The sequence below is a fragment of the Falco biarmicus genome, chromosome 6, assembly GCF_023638135.1.
Source record: "Falco biarmicus isolate bFalBia1 chromosome 6, bFalBia1.pri, whole genome shotgun sequence".
Classification (NCBI taxonomy): domain Eukaryota; kingdom Metazoa; phylum Chordata; class Aves; order Falconiformes; family Falconidae; genus Falco; species Falco biarmicus.
Window position 1 is genome coordinate 237,747 of NC_079293.1, and position 18,674 is coordinate 256,420.

The window sequence follows — 18,674 nt, forward strand, 5'->3', positions numbered from 1 at the left end:
GTGGTTGCACATTTTGTGGCAGCAGTGCACTGATTTGGCCCTGCTTGCTTTGGTGCCCTGGAAAAGGAGGTTCATGGCAGTGATGTAAAAGGTGGTTGGGTGCCAGTGGTGATGTCAGGTGAGCAGTGTTGTGGGCAGTGTGAGGGTCCTCCTGCAAAGCGGTGGGACGTGCAGGACAGTTTTACATTGATGACAGACTGAGGAGTCTGCTTTCCCAGCGTCTGGGACCGCGTGTTACCAGTCTGCGTGGTTATGCTTCCTCCTTCAAGTTCATGCATGTGCTTGGTTTTGAGTGTGTGGACAGTTGCGCTAGTGTCCTTCAAAGCTAGAGAAGTCATGCACAAGCCTTGCAGGGTGGCCGCCTCAGCAGCGAGAGGTCTGAGCGTACGGAGGTTGCTTCTGCAGGGCAGTCGTGTCTCCTGCTCCTTGCTGGGCAAGGGCTGAGGCTCATGTGCAAGCTTCACGCAAAAAGTGTGTGCATGTACTTCTGGTAATGTTTTAAAGGTGGAAGTCTGTGACCCTGTTCATGTGGCAGAGTATGGCTGCGCTGAGTGGTTTGGCTGCCGTTCTTTGAGAGCTCTGGGAACGTTGGCCCAAAGATAATTTGTTGGGTTTTCTTAAGTGGCAAGGAAAAAAGGAAAAAGCTGTTTGGCATGGTCTGTTGCTTTGGGCCAGGCTTCTCGCTGGAAGAGGCTGGGAAACAGCTGTGTGTTGATAAATAAGTGGTGTGAGAGGGAGTTCCCAACCAGAGTTGGCATTCCTCTTTCACTTTGATAAATGTAACTGCAGTGTCTTTTCTGTTTTATGTCAAATACTTGGGCTCACACACTTGCTGCTTCCCCTAAAGGAATGTAACTTAAGTAGGATTTTTTTCTTTTCTTTAAATTAGACTGCCTTTAAGGTTTTTAAAGTTTTTTAAAAAAATAAAATCAAAATGTAATTCATGCTGTTGTCCAGAACACAAAGGACATGAAGTCTAACAGTGAAAATCATCTCTGCTATTGATAACCTAGGTTTTGAGTTTTAAAGTACAGCATTTTATTTCATGTTACAATGATATTTTCAATGTAACTGTCATCCTTTAAGTTATTAGTTGGTTTCGAATTTTTAAAAAATATTTTGTATATTCAGTATATACTTATTTTATTTATATGCATATATAAATATTATATATAAGAAGTATAAATAAGTATATACATATCATATTTATATTTTAAATATAAAATAATTTTAAATAAATGAAAATAACTTGTGAGAAACAATTAGTGTAAAACTGACAATTAATACTTTGTATTTCTCACTTAAAAATTTTGTCTTGTGCTTTTTTCCCTTTGCTTTTCTGTTTCTTTCTAAAAAAGCAGCCAAAGTGAAGATGCGTAGTTTTCATATCAGAATGTGGCACTGTAGCAACAATTCATCCTATGTCTGGATCTCTTTCTATTGTAACAACTGGTTGGCATGGTGCATCATTAAAATTCAAATAGCATTGTGTAGAAATTTCTGCAGAAATGCATTATGAGCATGGATATAAGTTAGCAGATGAGGGCTGCTAGGGTTTTTTAAGTTCTTGAAAGTGCAGGAGTCATTTAAAGATAAAATAATCAGTTTAAACATGGAAGGGAGGGTTATATAGATTTCCTAATTAATGCATCTTGGAAAATAAACAAAAGCAAAATGCTTGTCATTTGGTACTAATGTGGTGGAATAGTGTGGCAGCAGGATCCCTGCTTTTCACTCGGTCTCTTATAAAGATTCAAGTTCACTTCAGCTGTAAAAATGTGCAAATTACATTACTACTACATGACTGACTTTTGTAATTACATTAAGCGATTGAGATAAATCCCAGTGCTGGGTTCCCAAAAGAATGCTTGCAGCTGTGTGATTTTCGCATCTGATCCTATGGTTTGTTGTACCCAGCAATGCCTGCTTTTTTTTTTTTTTCTTCTTTTCCTTTTTTTTTTTTTTTTTAAGAGGCGTCTGTGTGGTTAAGAGGTCATGTTGGGCACAAGATGGAAGAATAAAGCAAGATTGCTTTCTAGGGTATACCACCCAGAAATTTGCTTTGTGAAAAAGGTTAGCAGGCCATGATGATTTTCACAGAAAGGCAGGTGCAGTATTGTCTGTGTGGCACACTTGTGAACTTCACATGGACATAATGCACATGTAGTACACAGAAACCATGCTGAGACATTGCGATCTGCATGTCTGCTCATTTTCTGGAGAAAATAAATTGTTTTGCAGTCTTAAATGTGAATATTACACGTATTTTCCTTTATAAAATCCAAATTAGATATTGGTGGAGACATAAGATTGCATACTTAATTATTTTTTATAGAGCAGTTAAATTGGTTTGTGTGGCAATAGAATGGGAAGGAAGAATATTTATTCTCAGATTTTGTAGTTAAATTTATTGTTGGGAAGGTCAAGCAGGGGAATTGCTAGTAAGTTCAGCTGCCCAGATTTGCCAGTTAGAAACTTGATTTCTTTTTTAATGGACATAATTGATGTAAAATAGAGACTAAAAGATATGTAATTATACAGTACAAGTAATAGGTGTTAACTTGTATGGAAAAACAAATAGTATGATGAATAACTTTTCAGATTTGCATTTGTCTGTGGATATTAGCAGTTGACAAAAGATCACACTGTAAAAATGAATTGTGTTCTTTCATAACTGATTTTTCACTAAGTGTAGTTTGGAGCTTGAAATCATATCAGTCCCTTCTGTCTACTTAAAAGAAAATTAACTCGCAAAACAAAGCAGAGTGTGTTGATTCTCCAGATCTGAGATACACTTCAGAAAAAAGACATTTTTTTTGTTGGTTATAAATTTTCTTTCAAGTTTACTTACTTGTTAGGGGCTGCTGTTAATTATACATGTTGCAAAGAAATGAAAAGTGAATCATTGGCAAAAAATTTTTTAGACATTCTATCCTTTTTATCCATGAATTCTTCTCTTTCCTGTCCGCATACTTACTTCCTTGTGAAGTGTAGCGTAAGTCATCTGAGTGATGAGAATTGAAACTGGTGCTGGAATAGCTTGCTCTTTCACACTGTGCAGACATGTTTTTTTGGTTTATAATGTTCTGGCAGAATCAGAGAAATAAAATTGCAGTTTGTAGTCTTTTAATTTGGTGGGATTGTAACACTGCAAGAGAAATAGGGATTTTAAAACATAAAGCTAGTGACCATTTCAGAAGAGAACTGTGTTGTTTTTCTAAGGGGTAGATTCTTATTGTCATACAGTGTTGTAAAAAAATAAAAACTTTGTAAATAAAAAAGGAGTGCCAGACAATTTAGTAGCATTTCATAATACAGCATGATGAGAACTTGGTAAAAGAAAGGCAATCTATTAACCTTGCTTTTACTGGGAAGACCTTCAGCTGAATTACCAGAGTTGTGTTCAATGTAAAAGCCTTGACCTTAGAATAAAAGTACATGTTCTGGAACCCTCATTTTTAATTAAAAAAAAAAAAGTTGCATTGAAAAGATGAGCAAAAATGCTTCCTCCCCTGTCTGAAATAAAAATTGGTTGTAATTTATCTTTTTGCTTGCATACCATCTGCACCCCCCCGGCACAGCTCAGTTTCAGCAAGGGTGGTACAGAAGTCCATGTGCACTGCAAATGTTTGAAATACTGGCAAAACAATTTGATAGGGAACCTGTGGTAAGTTTTCTGAACGTCTTTTACAAGTGGATGTGTCAGCACCATGTGTGTTTGTACACCTGGTACAGTGACTTGCTCTGATTCATGGACTGTATCATGTCTATGTTAACATTTGGCTTAGGAATCTCAGTCATATACCTATCAGGCTGGTGCTGTGCAGCTGTGGGACAAAGTGATGTTCCCTGCCTCCAGAGAGCTTACAAGACAAGACTACAGGTGAGCAGAAGTAGGTAAAAAAATATGCTGAAGAGTGGCAAGAAAAGGGTGCATTGCAGGCAAGAGCTGTAGTGGAGGACCAGTCTCTGACTACTGTCCTCTCCTGTGAGTCTGGTGGAGAGGGGGTTTTCTGGCATGGAGGAGAGAGCAGAGTGATGTTGGGAAGCTTTGCCGAGCATGAAGGCTGTGCCTATGTGCAAATGCAGCTGTCAGAGAGCTTAAGGAGGGAGCAGTGGAGGTGGATGTCGTGGTGGGACCAGAGGCAGGCACTGACCTGGTGCCTAGGAAGAGGTGGTTAGTAGGGTGTGATGAGCTGGATGGAGAGCTGGACAGTGGGTCTTGCAGAGTGCACCAGCATGTTGTCTCTGCAGCCAGATACACTTTGTCAAGGGAAAAGAAGGTTGTGGTGATCGAGGCACAGCTTGGGTGAGAGTTTTCCCTGTGTGACTGGATTAGAAAGGCCACCTCTACAACAGAACTGCAGGAGTCTGAAGAGGCAGAGTCTGAATGGGTGAGCCCCAAAACAAGTTGCAGTCAGATGTGCTGTCCCCAGTGTGGAGGGACAGGCCTACTTGGGGCTGATACCAGTAGTGCCTGAGAAGGGCAGAGAGGTTGAGGGTCACCATATCAATGCTTTAAAAGAGGTAATGGTGAGCTATGGATAGAAACTGATCTATGACTTTAATTACTTTTTACTTGGGGCTGATACCAGTAGTGCCTGAGAAGGGCAGAGAGGTTGAGGGTCACCATATCAATGCTTTAAAAGAGGTAATGGTGAGCTATGGATAGAAACTGATCTATGACTTTAATTACTTTTATGCTTTTCACCCACCTTGCTGTCATTAACATTAACAAGGTCCTTTGTAACTGGTATTACTGCATGCAGACAGATGGCTTGGACTACTTGTTATCTCCTGTTTGGTCAAGAGCTGAAGGCCCTTGTGGGCAGCAGCAGATGACAGTCATTTCAGTGGAATCCTTCTGCTGGGGTCCTTGTTGTGTCTATACTGGCTTAAAAGTCACTTTTTGTATCCAAAAGCCCAGCTATTAAAATCTTGCAGGTTGCAAGATTAAGTCAGCGAGAGTCCATGAAACAGTGCAAATTCACTTTAAAAAATTACATATTAGCCTTTTGATTACTAACATGCTTGCAGCCTTGGGTTAATCTTGCAGAAGGACCCTCCGGTCCCAATCTGTAGAAGTATTAGCTATTGCAGTCATTACCAGCATCTTCTAATAAGACTGACCAACTCTTCACATGTCAACTAAACATTCAGCTTCAGGCCTGTCTGTCATTTATCACAGAGCTGGGGACACTGAGCAGCGTTAAATTAAAACTGCTGTCCCTCCTGTAGCTCTGTATATGTCCTTAAAAAATATCTGCATGGAGTGAGTGAGGCAGCAGATAACGTTTGGAATGGCAAAACAATACTTTCCTGTGAAGACTTTCATGGATACAAAACACCTAGTAAAATGTCATGTGGATTGTATGCGTAAAATTATTAAAAAATCAAGAGGCAGTAATTAAAACTTCCTGAATGAAAGGAGGTTCCTAGACTTGAGTAACAGCATGCAAGCCTTTTTTTAATTTACTGCTACTTCTCCTTATCCTTCTGCTGATTTTCAGCTTTGTGGCAGTTGGATGTCTTGTTCTCATTTATTGTGTTTTATAATTGCATATTCATCCAGCTCTTATTGCAAAGCTGGATGCTTTGGCTTTGTTTTCCCTCCCTTAAATAATTTATATGTAAGGTTCAGCAAATGGAACCTCGCTACTTGTGTGAAGCTGCCATTTAACCATGAAGTGAAATGCTTTTATCGAGTTTGCCCTGCAGATATGGTCCGCTGTGGCAGTGCTGTCCATATTTGGTGGCTGTGCAAGGAGAGCCAGGTGGTGCTGTAAAGCATAGCACAGTGAAGCGTGGACAGATCTAGGTTTGACATTTGTCATCCTGTACTGCTAAAGGGAAGAGAAAAATCTGCTTTTCCATATGCTTATGCTTTAATTTTTGCCTGCAGTTTTGTCCAGATGGCCTTGTGAACATTGTTTACTTTAAGATGCTGTCCCAGATGTTTTTGAATGCCGATGGATAAATGCAACAACTGTGGTATACTAATACACAAATTATTTACACAATTTTGGCTTCCCCCCCCCCCCTTTTTTTTTTCCCCCCTCCTTTTTAACCATCTCTTCTCCACAGCACCACTCTGTGTGGCACACTTTTCTGAGGTGAAGAAGTCTCTATTTACATAATTAAATTTCTGAGAGTGAGCAGTGCCTTTGAGTTGCAGACAACTGAAGCTCCCTTTCTCCTGCTGCGGTTCATTTGGAGCTCTTGTGGGTGGGCAAGTCTCAGACACTGTAGCGTGCCCCTTGTAAGCCTGTCAATTAAAAGGTGTTGCTGCATGTAGCCCATAAAACAGTGATTGTTTCAGGGTGTGAGCAGCTCCCAAGCTGTTTGTCGTTTGTTGCATTCAAAACCACTTCGCTTTCTGAAGAAGAACTTGGTCTCTTACTTTGCCCTTGTACTGTCTTAATTTTCCACATGAGTGGAAAGGAGAGTATTTTAAAGCTGTGTAAGCAGTATTACTAAGAACATGTAAAAATGTTTTTAAACAGCAAAGCACCTTTAACTATGTTTTGACAAACTCGGATACAATTTGGAAAAATAATTATACCTTGATGGCACTACAGGGTGCAGACAGACTGCATCAAAGCTTGTTGCTAGATACAATAGATATTTTAATGACTTATTTTTTATTTAATTATATTTTTTCATCTTCTAAGCAAGAAGCTACCTAGGAGTGTACATAAAAGAACCTTTTGGCATGAGCGTTTCATTAATGTAAATAAGACTGTTAGCTATTTCTCAAGAACACTTTAATGAGACTTCAATGTGAAACTCATTAGAACAAATATATGAATTCATATGTCAAGGCAGAGATTGCAGCATCGCAGTTCTTGGCATCTATTAAGTCCATAACTCGTTTACATTGACATGCATTGTTAATCAATATTTAAGACACTGCAGATGTCAGTAGTGTTCATATTTAGTCCTGCAACCATGACAATATGAAAGTTGCTAGTAGAATTTGAGGCTAAATATTATTATCTCAAGTCTTCCCATTACCTCTAGGCTACAAGTTAATGACTGTCTAACTTTGCTGCCCCTTATCTATTTAAATAATAAGGGAAATAGGGAGATATGTGGATGTTATACTGGTAGCATATTCCATTGCAGTTTCATAAAATTTTTGTTGTTTGAAATTAAAACACTAGCATTGCATATATGTGGGTTGTGTTATCAATTCCTCAGGCTGTGACAAAGGGAGGTGGGTCAAGGAGCAAATGTGGTGTTAGGGAAAACTATTAACAGAAACTGTTGACTGGGTTGGATGAGGCAATTCAAACAGCACCGTAATTGAGAAAGACTTGCGGCACTCAGGTGGTAACTTTTGCTTATGTCTCATCAAATGCACCAAAAAGCAGTCCTTGTGTGGTGTTTCCAGTGTGTTGAACGACTGTATATCTTAACTGCCTGTTGTTAATAAACTAACAGAGCCTGTTTTACGTTATTTATTGCTTGGGTAATTGAAGAAGTTACAGTCTTATGGGACAGTGTGATTATTGTGGAAGGTTTGGTTGGGTATATGCACTTGTTGGGGGGATATTTTTTCCCCAGGGGTTTAACTGCTGATGGTTTGTTTTGTTTTGTTTTGTTTAAAAGATTGCGTAAAGCAGCTTAGAGTACCATCAAAGTATCTTTCTGCATATGTTAAAAATGATAAATGTAACCCATGGAAGGACTTGATTGATTAAACTGTGTAATTATATAGTAATATTAATCTGTAGTTTAATTACAGGTTCATCAAAAATCATACGACTCCGTGAAGAAAACAGTGAAACAAGTGAAATACTGAAAGGAAAAAGTTCTGCTAATGGTGCATCAGTTCCAGTTAAAGGAATAAATAATTTAGGAAATACATGCTTTTTTAATGCTGTCATGCAGGTAAGATGGAAAAATCATACAGCTTTCTTGTAATAGATTTCAGAAGTGATCTGTATAAACGGTGAACTTCAGAAGAGGTTCTGGCTGTTACCAGTTTTCATTCTGCTTTCTGAAGGACCTTTTCAAATTTTTTTTATTCCTTGCTATCCAAGCAATATTTCTTGTTATAACAAAAAAAGAATTCCTGGATCAGTAGCATTTTTCACAGTAATGAGACAAATGAAAATGTCAAGTGTTTTACACACTGCATATGTGTGTGGGTTGTACTCTAGCATATGGTTTTATTTGTAGTTCAGCATTAGGCAGTCATGAGTAATGCACAGTATTTACCATACTGGTGGGTGTGAAAAGTGGTACTTTATGCATAATGTAAATGTCTGCACAGTGCATTGTGATAATTTTAAGCCCCTGCAATGGGTGCAGTTATAAAAGTACTTATATTGATTACGTTGGGTTTTTTTTTCCTGACCAGAATAAGAGGAGTGAGCTATACTAATAGACTTTTATTGATGTTGAGTGTATAATTAATCCAACGTCCTCAAAAAAGGCAGCAGCCTTAGTGGGTTTTGTATTGGACTATCCTATTGCTTGTCAGTTGAGTGGAGACATCTGTATGTCTGCAGGCAGGAGTGAACAAAGGAGAGAAGACTGCTACAAAGATGTTCTGAAGTGGCACTCTTTACCTTGTGTTTATGGTGGTGATTACAAACCTCAGCAAAGAAATAGTAAATTTGTAAGGAGCAGAATTACTGCACATTGTCCTCTATCCATACTTGGGGCATTGTAGAAACCTAAGTGATCTGCAGTCAAAGTTAACCAAAAATAAAGAAACAAAGCTGAGATATGTTGAGTTGGTTTCTCTCTTAAATTCAGAGAGGTAATGCTTTTCAGTGTGCCAAAGCCTTTGTGCCTCTTGGGGCACAATGAGGGGGACTGCAGAGCTTAAAAGAAACAAATATTTCTGATACTAATGTGCTCACCATAAAAAAAAAAAACCCTCAACCCCGAACCTTGTTGTTCAACAAAACCAACAAAGTTATTACTAGGAAATTGTTTTGGAATTACAGAAACAGAAGTAGATAAAATTTTAGAAAGAGTGCGAGATCAATGATTTTGGCTCTTATAAGGATTATACCTGCTTTTTCTAGTGGTCTGATTTAAACCTCAGTTGTACATTATGAAATATATCTGGTTTTGTGTGTCCCTGAAGCTATAATTTGTAACTAAAGAAAAATGTATAGTTGAAAGGTCATCCTGTGTTTCTTGTTTTTTTTTTTAAGAACTTGGCACAGACTCACGTACTAAATGAACTGATGTATGAGATGAAGGAGAAAGGAACAAAGCTAAAAATCTGTCATACTTCAGACTCCCAATTGGTGAGTATGAAGTGAGGAATACAAATCAGGGGAAATGGGGGAAGAAGCTGTAGGCTGGAAAACTGCATCTCTGTTAAAGACACACTCTTACCATTCCATTTCTTTTGCCTTTTAATTGTTTAACTGGTTTATGATACCAGTGAACTCACTTTTTTTACAAAATTTAATTACTCAGCTCTGGAGGAGGAGTAGTAATCACTTCCTTTCACATTTTGTGACATTGACGTAGCAAATAATGCCTGACCTTGAGAAAGAGTGGCTGGATTATTTTTGTTTCCCATATCATTTTTTTCAGTACGAATGTGTGATACAGGAAATAGTATATTTGGTTCTAGAAAGTGTTCATGAAATACTTTATTCCAGTCTGTCCCAGCCCTTCATAGATAAGGCTTGTAAAATTTATTATGTGCTTTAAGGTCTAGAGGATTAAACTGAGAAAAGCAAAATTTCAGTGAGGACCACATTTCTTGTCCTCAAGCTCATTGCAGGCATATGGGAAAGAGACTGCTGTGGTTATTATCAAAATAATACTCTGCTGTTCCTGTTCATGTCTTAGAGACTTGGGTTTTCATAATATGTTGTTGGCAATAAAGATAATACCCTTGTCCCTCTGCTAGCTAAAGCGAGCAGTTTACAGAGGATGTTTTTTTCTTTTTCCTCTTTTTTTCTTTTTCTGCTGTTTCTGGGAGTTTCTGGTGGCAGTGAGGGTTGAGGGGTGGGATTCTGTTCCGGATACCTCTGAAATGAACATGATTTCTGTATCTTGCTGTTAGTGATGTTAGTAGCTTCTCCCAGCAAGAGCAGTGTGAAATTCACAGCATTGCTGTCTGTATTTCCTCCAGTGGCAGTTCTGAGCGGCAGCATGTTTCACTAAGTTATCCTGAGCCACAGCAGAGGTCTGGAGCTTGTTTGTGCTCAGAGGCTTAGAAAGCCAGTGGTACATTGGCTTACACTTGATGTGAAACTTGCACAACCATAAGGTTGAAAGATTTATTTTTTCCTTTAATGACAATGCTTGCAATATAAGTAAGATCTTTGGAGCAAAACCTGTGTTTTCTAGTTTTTGTATGTCAACACAAAATTAAAGGGCAGCAGTAGTCTAATAGTAATGTAGAAACTCCCAGTTTTCCACTTGGTAAAGGGCATTTTTCCACCTTCTGATAGTCTGTATAATGCAAATACTTCATATTTGTGTGTATCCATAGCGCTTATGTTTTGTGTGGATCTGCTTTCTGGATAAGGCAGCTTCTCTAACTGTTTGTCTGGCAGTTGTAATCTGTTTTTGCAAGAGTCGGGCCAGCTCGCAGGAAGCACTGTGGTCATTTATGGACCTGGAGCGTTAGGGAGGACTGGCGATCTTGTGTCTCTGTTGAGGCACACGTGGCATGTAAGCAGTGCAGGAATATCTCCTACTCGAAGACTGGCTTAGATGGCTGATGGCTGGCTCCTTCCAGCCCCAGGACCTGCTGTCCAGGGTGAATCTCACACCGGGAGGGGCTGTGTGGGATGCGCCTCGTGCCTGTCCCCCGCTGCCATGGCGGATCTGTGGGGTCTGCTGTTGGCTCCTGCTGTGAACCACGGCTGGTCGGCCTTCCCAGCGCCTGGCTCCTGGAGGAACAGCATATGTTCCAGTGGCTGTAGGAAGTGTGGAAACTTTGGTGTGTGGCTTTCCTAAGGTTAAGTAGACTGAGTGCCACTGAGCTCTGTCTGATGCTGGCCGACAGAGGAGGTCACCTGTGTTGTCTCTCCAACTGAATTTCAGTGCACGTGGTAGTAAGAGTAAAGCAGGTAATACAGGAGGTAGTCTGTTCTTGTGAGACAGACTGGCTCATTGGCATGCCTGTTTCCAAAACTGGTTACCAACCAATTTGCTTGACAGAAATAGTTTGGTTTTGCAACTATTACTGCTTAAATAATAAGTTTCCTTTTCAACTATTCCAATCATGTAGGTGACATCAACATTAAAAAACCCCAACAAACCAAATACTTTTAAGAATGAAAGTTATGTTGTTCTTTGTCATAAATGTACTAACTTGAAATAAGTCTTGTGTGTCATTAACTTTGAAATCTGATGTGCAATTTACCTTTGCTTTGAAGGATCCTTTGGTGGTAAACCTCTCCAGTCCAGGACCTTTGACTTCAGCAATGTTCTTGTTCCTTCACAGCATGAGGGAGGCTGGAAGAGGCCCTCTTTCTCCCAAAGTGCTGTTCAGCCAGCTTTGTCAAAAGTATGTATTGCCGGTATCTTTTACTTTATTTATTTTTAATTTCCAGTGATATGTTTCTCAGTGTGCCATGTCTGTTGCCTTTTCTGAGGTGCCATTAGATTTTTACTGGGCAGTCCAGAAAATGTCATCTTCATGTTTTAGAGTGGCAGGGCTCCTTCTTGTGCTCCAGGGTTGTGCCTGCTCTGCTCTTCATGAAATATATGGCCCAGTCCATAATCAATGACTTTCAGTGGGCTTTGAACAGAGTGTGAGGGGGCAGAAGAAGGCATGGTAAAACTGAAGGAAATAGAATTACCTTTCAAGTTTTATTGTATATTAGCATAAAGCTGTGCTAATACTGCAAAGTTTATGTAGGTATTTTGAAAAAAAAATGGTAAGCTTTTAAATGGAAAACCTCTGCTATGATGTATGACCTTGGCATCAATTTCAGAATTAAAAAGAGTCTAACAAGTAAGTACTTGAAGCAATACTGAAATGGCATATGGCTCCAGATTGCAAAGAGCTTCCAAGCCCTAAAGAAAATCCTGTTTCTTGGTGTGGAAAATGTTTACAGTGGTGCTTTGTAGGTGCCTTCAATTATGATGCAAACAACCTTGGTTTTTAAAACACCTGTGGAAGACCTATTTAAAAGTTGATACAAATATTTAAATATTGACTTTACAAGTAAAAGGAGCTGTAGAAGCAGAGTAACTGAAGGATGATATAGCTGAATCTTACATTTAAAAATATTAATAATGCATGTTAATTTATTTGCTACAGTATTCTTGTATGGAATTTTAAGTAGAAGAAAAGTTGCAGCCTCCTACCATGGCATTCCAGGGCAACCTCACTGTGCAAGCATGGGTTTAAAATATGTTATAAAGAAACAAAAGCTTTTAAATTGTCCCTGCTCTAGTCTAATTCTGATAAAGAAATTGGTTATTAATTTTTCTTTATCCTCAAAATTCAAGTTCAGAAACGTGATATTATATTTTTTCTATTGCACTTTACTTCTTTTTGATTCTTTTGAGCTATAAAAGGAAATGTGTATTAAGTGTCATTATAGTGATTTTGAGTTAAACAGCAGTGTTCTTTGTTTAGTATTATCTACCTGGAAGAAAAATGTATAGGGAAGAAAAATACGTTTCCTCACTCTTACTCCTGTTTCAGGGCTGAGTCCAAAATGTGGTTATAAGAACAAAATTCGGATGACAAATAGAAGGGAAATGATCAAATAGGAGTAGTAGGGTTTTTTTTTCTCTGTAAGTATTAAGGATAGAAAGGAAAAGATGATGTAAAACATGTTTTAAAGACCACTTTAGTAAAATCATTGTAAAATAAAAAGGATGCAGTGCACTTCGGATGGCACTGTATTTTTGTAGTGATAGCTATTCGGTATCTGCTGTTGTGTGTGTGTGTTTGTATTTCTGTAGTCATCAAGTGATGGCTACACAATGACAGTTACCTAGATGTTCTTTTGTTTGTTGCTGTTTTTTGGTCTGTGAGATGGACATACGCTTCAACTACCAGCTAAAATTGAAACATGTTTTTCAGTAAACAGCAGACTTTTGCTGTTTAGACATGTATCTGCCAGCTTCTGCCATCTCTTGCTTTCATCCCTATGTCTTAACATTTGTTAGCCTTGCAGAACACAACTTAGATACAAATCCTTTACTAGCTCTTCTATCAAAACCAAAAGTCTCAGCCACATCCTGGTGTTCAGGGGCAGTAAGTGCCTGCACATGTATGATAGAATTTTTTGGTCTTTTGATTATTTTGTTATTGATGGTGACATAAGCAAGAGAGAAGAAAGGGAGAATTTTGGCAAATTAAGCAATCTGCAGTGGTGGAAGTAAGAGAATGGGAAATCTTTACCTTTGCAGACTGAATACGCTTACTATATATTAACTTAAACAATATGAATGGAGTGTTCTGTCATGCCATGGTAATAAAGCCTTTTTTCATTTTTTAAAGTTTGCATTCTCCTCTTTGAAAAAGCAGAAATGAAAAAGAGAGAATGGAAAGACGAACTTCTGGAGGGCACACTTCGGCCCGTTTAGGAGTGTGGGTGAGTGTGGGTGATGGAGTCAGGTCCCTTGGCAGGCAGTCCTAAAAAGCAAAGGAGTCCAGGAAGGCTGGACATCCTTCAGGAAGGAAATGCTAAAGGTGCAGGAGCAGGTGGTCCCCATGTACTAGAAGATGAGCTGGTGGGGAAGACGACCAGCCTGGCTGAACAGAGAGCTTTGGCTGGAACTCAGGAAAAAAGGAGAGTTTCTGACCCTTGGAAGAAGGGGCAGTGCACTCAGGAGGACTACAAGGGTGTCATGAGGTTATGCAGGGAGAAAATTAGTAGGGCCAGAGGCCAACTAGAACTTAGCCTGGCTACCACCGTAAAAGGCAACCAAAAATGTTTCTATAAATACATTAGCAACAGAAGGAGAGCCAAGTCCATCCTTTATTGGATGCAGGGGGAAACACAGTGAGACAAAGGCTGAGGAAAAGGCTGAGGTGCTGAATGCCACCTTTGCCTGAGTCTTTCATAGTAAGACCAGTTGTTGTCTGGGAACTCAGCCCGCTGAGGCAGAAGACAGGGCTGGGGAGCAGAATGAAGCCCCCATGATCCAAGGGGAAATGGTCAGTGACCTGCTACATCACTTAGACACACACAAGCCTATGGGGCCGGGTGGGATCCACCCGAGGGTGCTGAAGGGAGCTGGCAGAAGTGCTCACCAAGCCCCTTCCCATGATTTATCAGCAGTGCTGGCTAACCGGGGAGGTCCCAGTTGAATGGAAGTTAGCAAATGTGACACCCATCTACAAGAGGAGCTGGAAGCAGGATCCAGGGAACTACAGGGCTGTCAGCCTGACCTCGGTGCCAGGGCAGGTTATGGAGCAGGTCGTCCTCGGTGCCGTCATGTGGCACGTACAGGACAAGCAGTAGGTGATGCTGTCCAGCCAGCATGGGGTTATGAAAGGCAGGTCCTGCAAGACGAACCTGATCTCCTCCTGTGACAAGGTGACCTACTTGCTTAGTGGATGAAGGAAAGGCTGTGGGTGTTTTCTACCTGGACCTTATTAAAGCCTTTGACACCATCTCCCACAGCATTCTCCTGGAGTAACTGGCTGCTCATGGCCTGGGCGGGTGTGCTGTTCTCTGGGTAGAATCCCGTCTGGCTGGCTGAGCCCAGAGAGTGGTGGTGAATGGAATTAGATGCAGTTGGTGGCCGGCCACAAGGGTGTTCCCCAGGGCTCAGTACTGGAGCCAGTTCGGCTTAATGTCCTTGTCAATGATCTGGATGAGGGGATTGAGTGCACCCTCAGTGAGTTTGAAGATGACACCAAGTTGGGGGGAGTGCTGATCTGCTGGAGGGCAGGAAGGCTCTGCAGAGGGATCTGGACAGGCTGGATTGATGGTCCGAGGCCAGTTGTATGAGGTCCAACCGGGCTCAGTGCCGGGTCCTGCCCATGGGTCACACCAGCCCCACACAGCGCTACAGGCTTGGGGAAGGGTGGCTGGGAAGCTGCCGGGGGGAAAGGACCTGGGGGTGCTGGTCAACACGCAGCTGAACATGAGCCAGCAGTGTGCCCAGGTGGCCGAGGGGGCCAACAGCATCATGGCTTGTGTCAGACACAGTGTGGCCAGCAGGACCAGGGCAGTGACTGTCCCCCTGTACTGGGCACTGGTGAGGCTGCACCTTGAATCCTGGGTTCAGTTTGGGGCCCTTCACTTAGAGGTAGATGTAGAGGTGCTGGAGCGTGTCCAGAGAAGGGCAACGGAGCTGGTGAAGGGTCTGGAGCACAAGTCCTGTGAGGAGCAGCTGAGGGCACTGCGGTTGTTTAGCCTGGAGAAAAGAAGGCTGAGTGGGGACCTTGTTGGTCTCTACAGCTGCCTGAAAGGCAAGTGGGCAGGTGGGTGTCAGCCTCTTCTCCCAGATAACAAGTGATAGGGCAAGAGGAAACGGCTTCAAGTTGTGCCAGGGGAAGTTTATATTGGATATTAGGAAAAATTTCTTTGCCGAAAGGGTTGTCAAGCATTGGGACAGGCTGCCCAGGGAGGTGGTTGAATCACCATTTCTGGTGCTATTTAAATGATTTGTAGATGTGGCACTTAGGGACATGGTTTGGTGGTGGACTTGGCAGTACGAGGTTAATGGTTGGACTTTGTGAAAAGGTGTTTTCCAATGTAAATGAGTCTATGATTCTATGATTGCAGGAGTCCCAACTAGGAAATCTATGTTACTGCAGCATTCTCTGTAAACTGCTTTTTGAATCCTGCCAAGAAGTTGTGTTAGTAAAGTAATCTTAAATGAATATACTACTTGCCTTCACATGTATTAGCACAAACTCTTAACTTTAGACAGCATCTTTCCTAAAGAGATGGCAGGATGAATGTGTATAAGGGAGAACTACACTGGAAAAAATTGTTTGTATTTCAGAGAGATGTCAGAGAAAGACAGGTAACTGTGGGGGACAAAGGCATGGGGAAGGGCTTAGAATGTTTTGTTTTCATATATTTTATGTAAAAGTTTTCTGACTCCAGTTGCAATCTTATTTTTGTCTTTTTTAAAATTTTAAAATTAATTTTTTTTTAAATTAAATTTTAAATTCTTTCCCTTTCACAGATCTTGCTGTCTCATTACCACTCTAGAGTATATGATCATACCTTTCTTCAGTAAAGAACTTATGAAGCACATTGTGCAGATAGTATGGGATGTACTTGTTTGTGATGAGCTGGACTTAGTGACCCAGAAATTGTGTTCCCAGTCTTTACCATAAGATTATTTTGAACAGTTGCTTGTAGCTTGAGTAGTCATGCAGAATACAGACTTTTTGCTTCATACTTAGTGTAGTTACTTCCCAGTCCTACTCGGCTTCTTACAAATGTGAATGGTTGAAATGCTGAAGCTGTGAGCAGCTGATGGTATGCTGCTATTCTTTATATACTTAGATCTATCTACTTGTCAGGACTGTTACAGTGTGCTGCCTAGCCACAAAGTAACACAGCAATTTCCTAATAGTGTTTTTCTCATGTGTAGCAGAAGGCTGGTCCTTTAAAAATGATTGCTTTTCCCTGATGACACAATTGGATTATATATATAAAAATACACATAGATTTTGATTAAATTGGTATTGACGATTCTGGGTGGTTTTTTGTTTTTTAATCTTTTAACTGAATGGTGACATATTTTCATGTTGGATCAGTCTATGCAAGATATAGTAAGGGTAGTCGTATAATTTAACACCTGACACTTGCCCTCATTTGGAGTTCAGTACTGGAATAACACTTCCGAGTTTCATGTCCAGAGCTGCTTTTTTTAATGTCATTGTAGGACTTCAGGACTCCACCTGCTTCAGATGTTTTAGTATGCAAGAGTTTGAATGCTCACATTTGAAGTGGGTATCCTTAGTCAAAAATTGAAAAGTGCTCAGTAAAAAAGACCTAAGAAAGCAGGGAAGGAAAAAAGAGCTAGAAAGGAGTGTGTGTAGGCATGTAGGAATGCAGCTAGCTGTGGGCAAAGAGCCTGTAAAGAAAGGGAGCCAGGACTGCCTTGGTCAGCTGCAGCTCTGTCATGGTACTGGGTGGGATCCCAAAATCTGCAAGTGAGAAATTGCAAGTGGATACGTGTTTACTGCTCAAAAGCTGTAAGAGAACTGGGACACAGTTCTTTCAACTGTGAACTGCTGCTTTAAGAGTCTAGGGAGATCACAGTGTGAAGTTCATAGTCTTGTGTATGAAAGGGTATTTGTGGTACCCTTTTTTATTAAATAACAAAAGAAAAAATGATACTGAGTGTTAATTTTATCAAGTGGTGGGGTAGCCAGGTTGAAGAAGGGGAGAAGAAGAAAAGAAATGGATGAGTCTTTCTATAGCAACTGTTCAGCGTCTGGTACTAATTCATCCACTGTTAATTTTGTTAATGTTGCAGCTGTCAGATGTTTTGTGAGGACAGATTGTGAGCATAACTATGGGGCCCTTCTGTTGGTTTTCCACTATGCTGAATATCAGGACTGCAGACTTCTGACTTGTCTGAAGACATAGTGACTAATGCAATACTGATGTATTAAGAGGACAGAAATTTTATTTTCTTTATTTGTTATGATTGAATAATTTTATTGGTGGAAGAAGCCTTAGATTTGTGTAGCAAGTAAATATTGCAGCATATAAGTGATGAGTCCAGAAAGTAGTTACAGAATTTAGATGCTCAAACCTGCACCAAACAAGTATTTAGAGGGGCATTATATTGCTACATTAACATGCAGGAGAAAATACTTGCCTAACAAAGGTTTTATTGGTGGTCACAAAATATACATAGGTCTTCCTTCCTCAAGGAGTATTCATCCTTCCTTCTCAGGTGCAGAAGTCAAGACAGAGGTTGGGACTGACAGAACAGAGGTCATGTGCAGTTAGGACTATCGATTGCTTTTAGAGGGAAGCCTAAACAATGCTTGGAGCATTCTGCATTTATTACTTCTAAGAGGAAATGCTAAGGGAAACTGAGGTAATGTTGTACCAGATTTAGGGGGTGAAGGAAACAGGATTTTTCTTATTAATTAGGAGTCTTCCTGAGCTTTTAACTTTAAAATGATATTGCTGTGGAGAAAAATCTCTTTTTGGAAAAGATTTCCAGCTTGCTTATTTTTCCCATTTGGCTTTTACCATTTAAAGATAATAGCAGCAGAACACACAGCTGATGTTTCCTTGACCAATTGTGAAGAATTATTTGGGATCACTGTTGTGCCGCCATGTGCCTTGCTGCTGGTGCTGTGACATGTTCAGAAGCTCTGTGACAGAGGAGATTGAACCTTGTTCATGCAGCAGCAGTGGAGGGATTGTACATCTTTAGTTCAGTTAGCTTTGTTGGAGTTCCCTTAATTTTAGGAACAAATTAACAAGCTGGATGGGTGAGGTTTATGAGTGCAAAGTAGATTAATTGCATATATAAGTAGTGTGCATTGGCAGGCATCATTTGCACTTGCTCCTAAGTTTTTTGTTCATTTCATCCACTCAGGAGGAAAACCTGTACAACATTTGGGACAACCCAAGTATTTGCAATCTGTGTGGTATTGGTGAGCTATGTAAGCAATGCTTGTAGATACAATGAAGGAGAAAACCAATAATTTCATTAGGTACATTGGAGGTGTATCCTCAGTACCAATGTTCATGTTAACCAGAATAGCGTGTTACGAGGTAAAGCCA

General features: G+C 40.3%; 1 protein-coding gene across 13 annotated transcripts in view; it reads left to right on the forward strand.

The window, feature by feature from the left end:
- Nucleotides 1-18,674, forward strand: part of USP45 (ubiquitin specific peptidase 45) — a 60,439-nt gene that overhangs the window by 14,783 nt on the left and 26,982 nt on the right. For 12 of the 13 annotated variants that reach the window (XR_008822821.1, XR_008822822.1, XM_056344779.1 and 9 more), the window contains 3 exons: nucleotides 7,748-7,893; nucleotides 9,174-9,269; nucleotides 11,367-11,497. Coding sequence is in view for 11 of the 13 variants with exons in the window: in XM_056344779.1 (XP_056200754.1) it covers nucleotides 7,748-7,893; nucleotides 9,174-9,269; nucleotides 11,367-11,497 (373 nt within the window). In the remaining 2 variants the exon portion in view is untranslated. Of the gene's footprint in view, nucleotides 1-7,747; nucleotides 7,894-9,173; nucleotides 9,270-11,366; nucleotides 11,498-17,829; nucleotides 17,977-18,674 lie in introns of those variants that run through there. The other variant, XM_056344787.1, reaches the window with a different exon arrangement.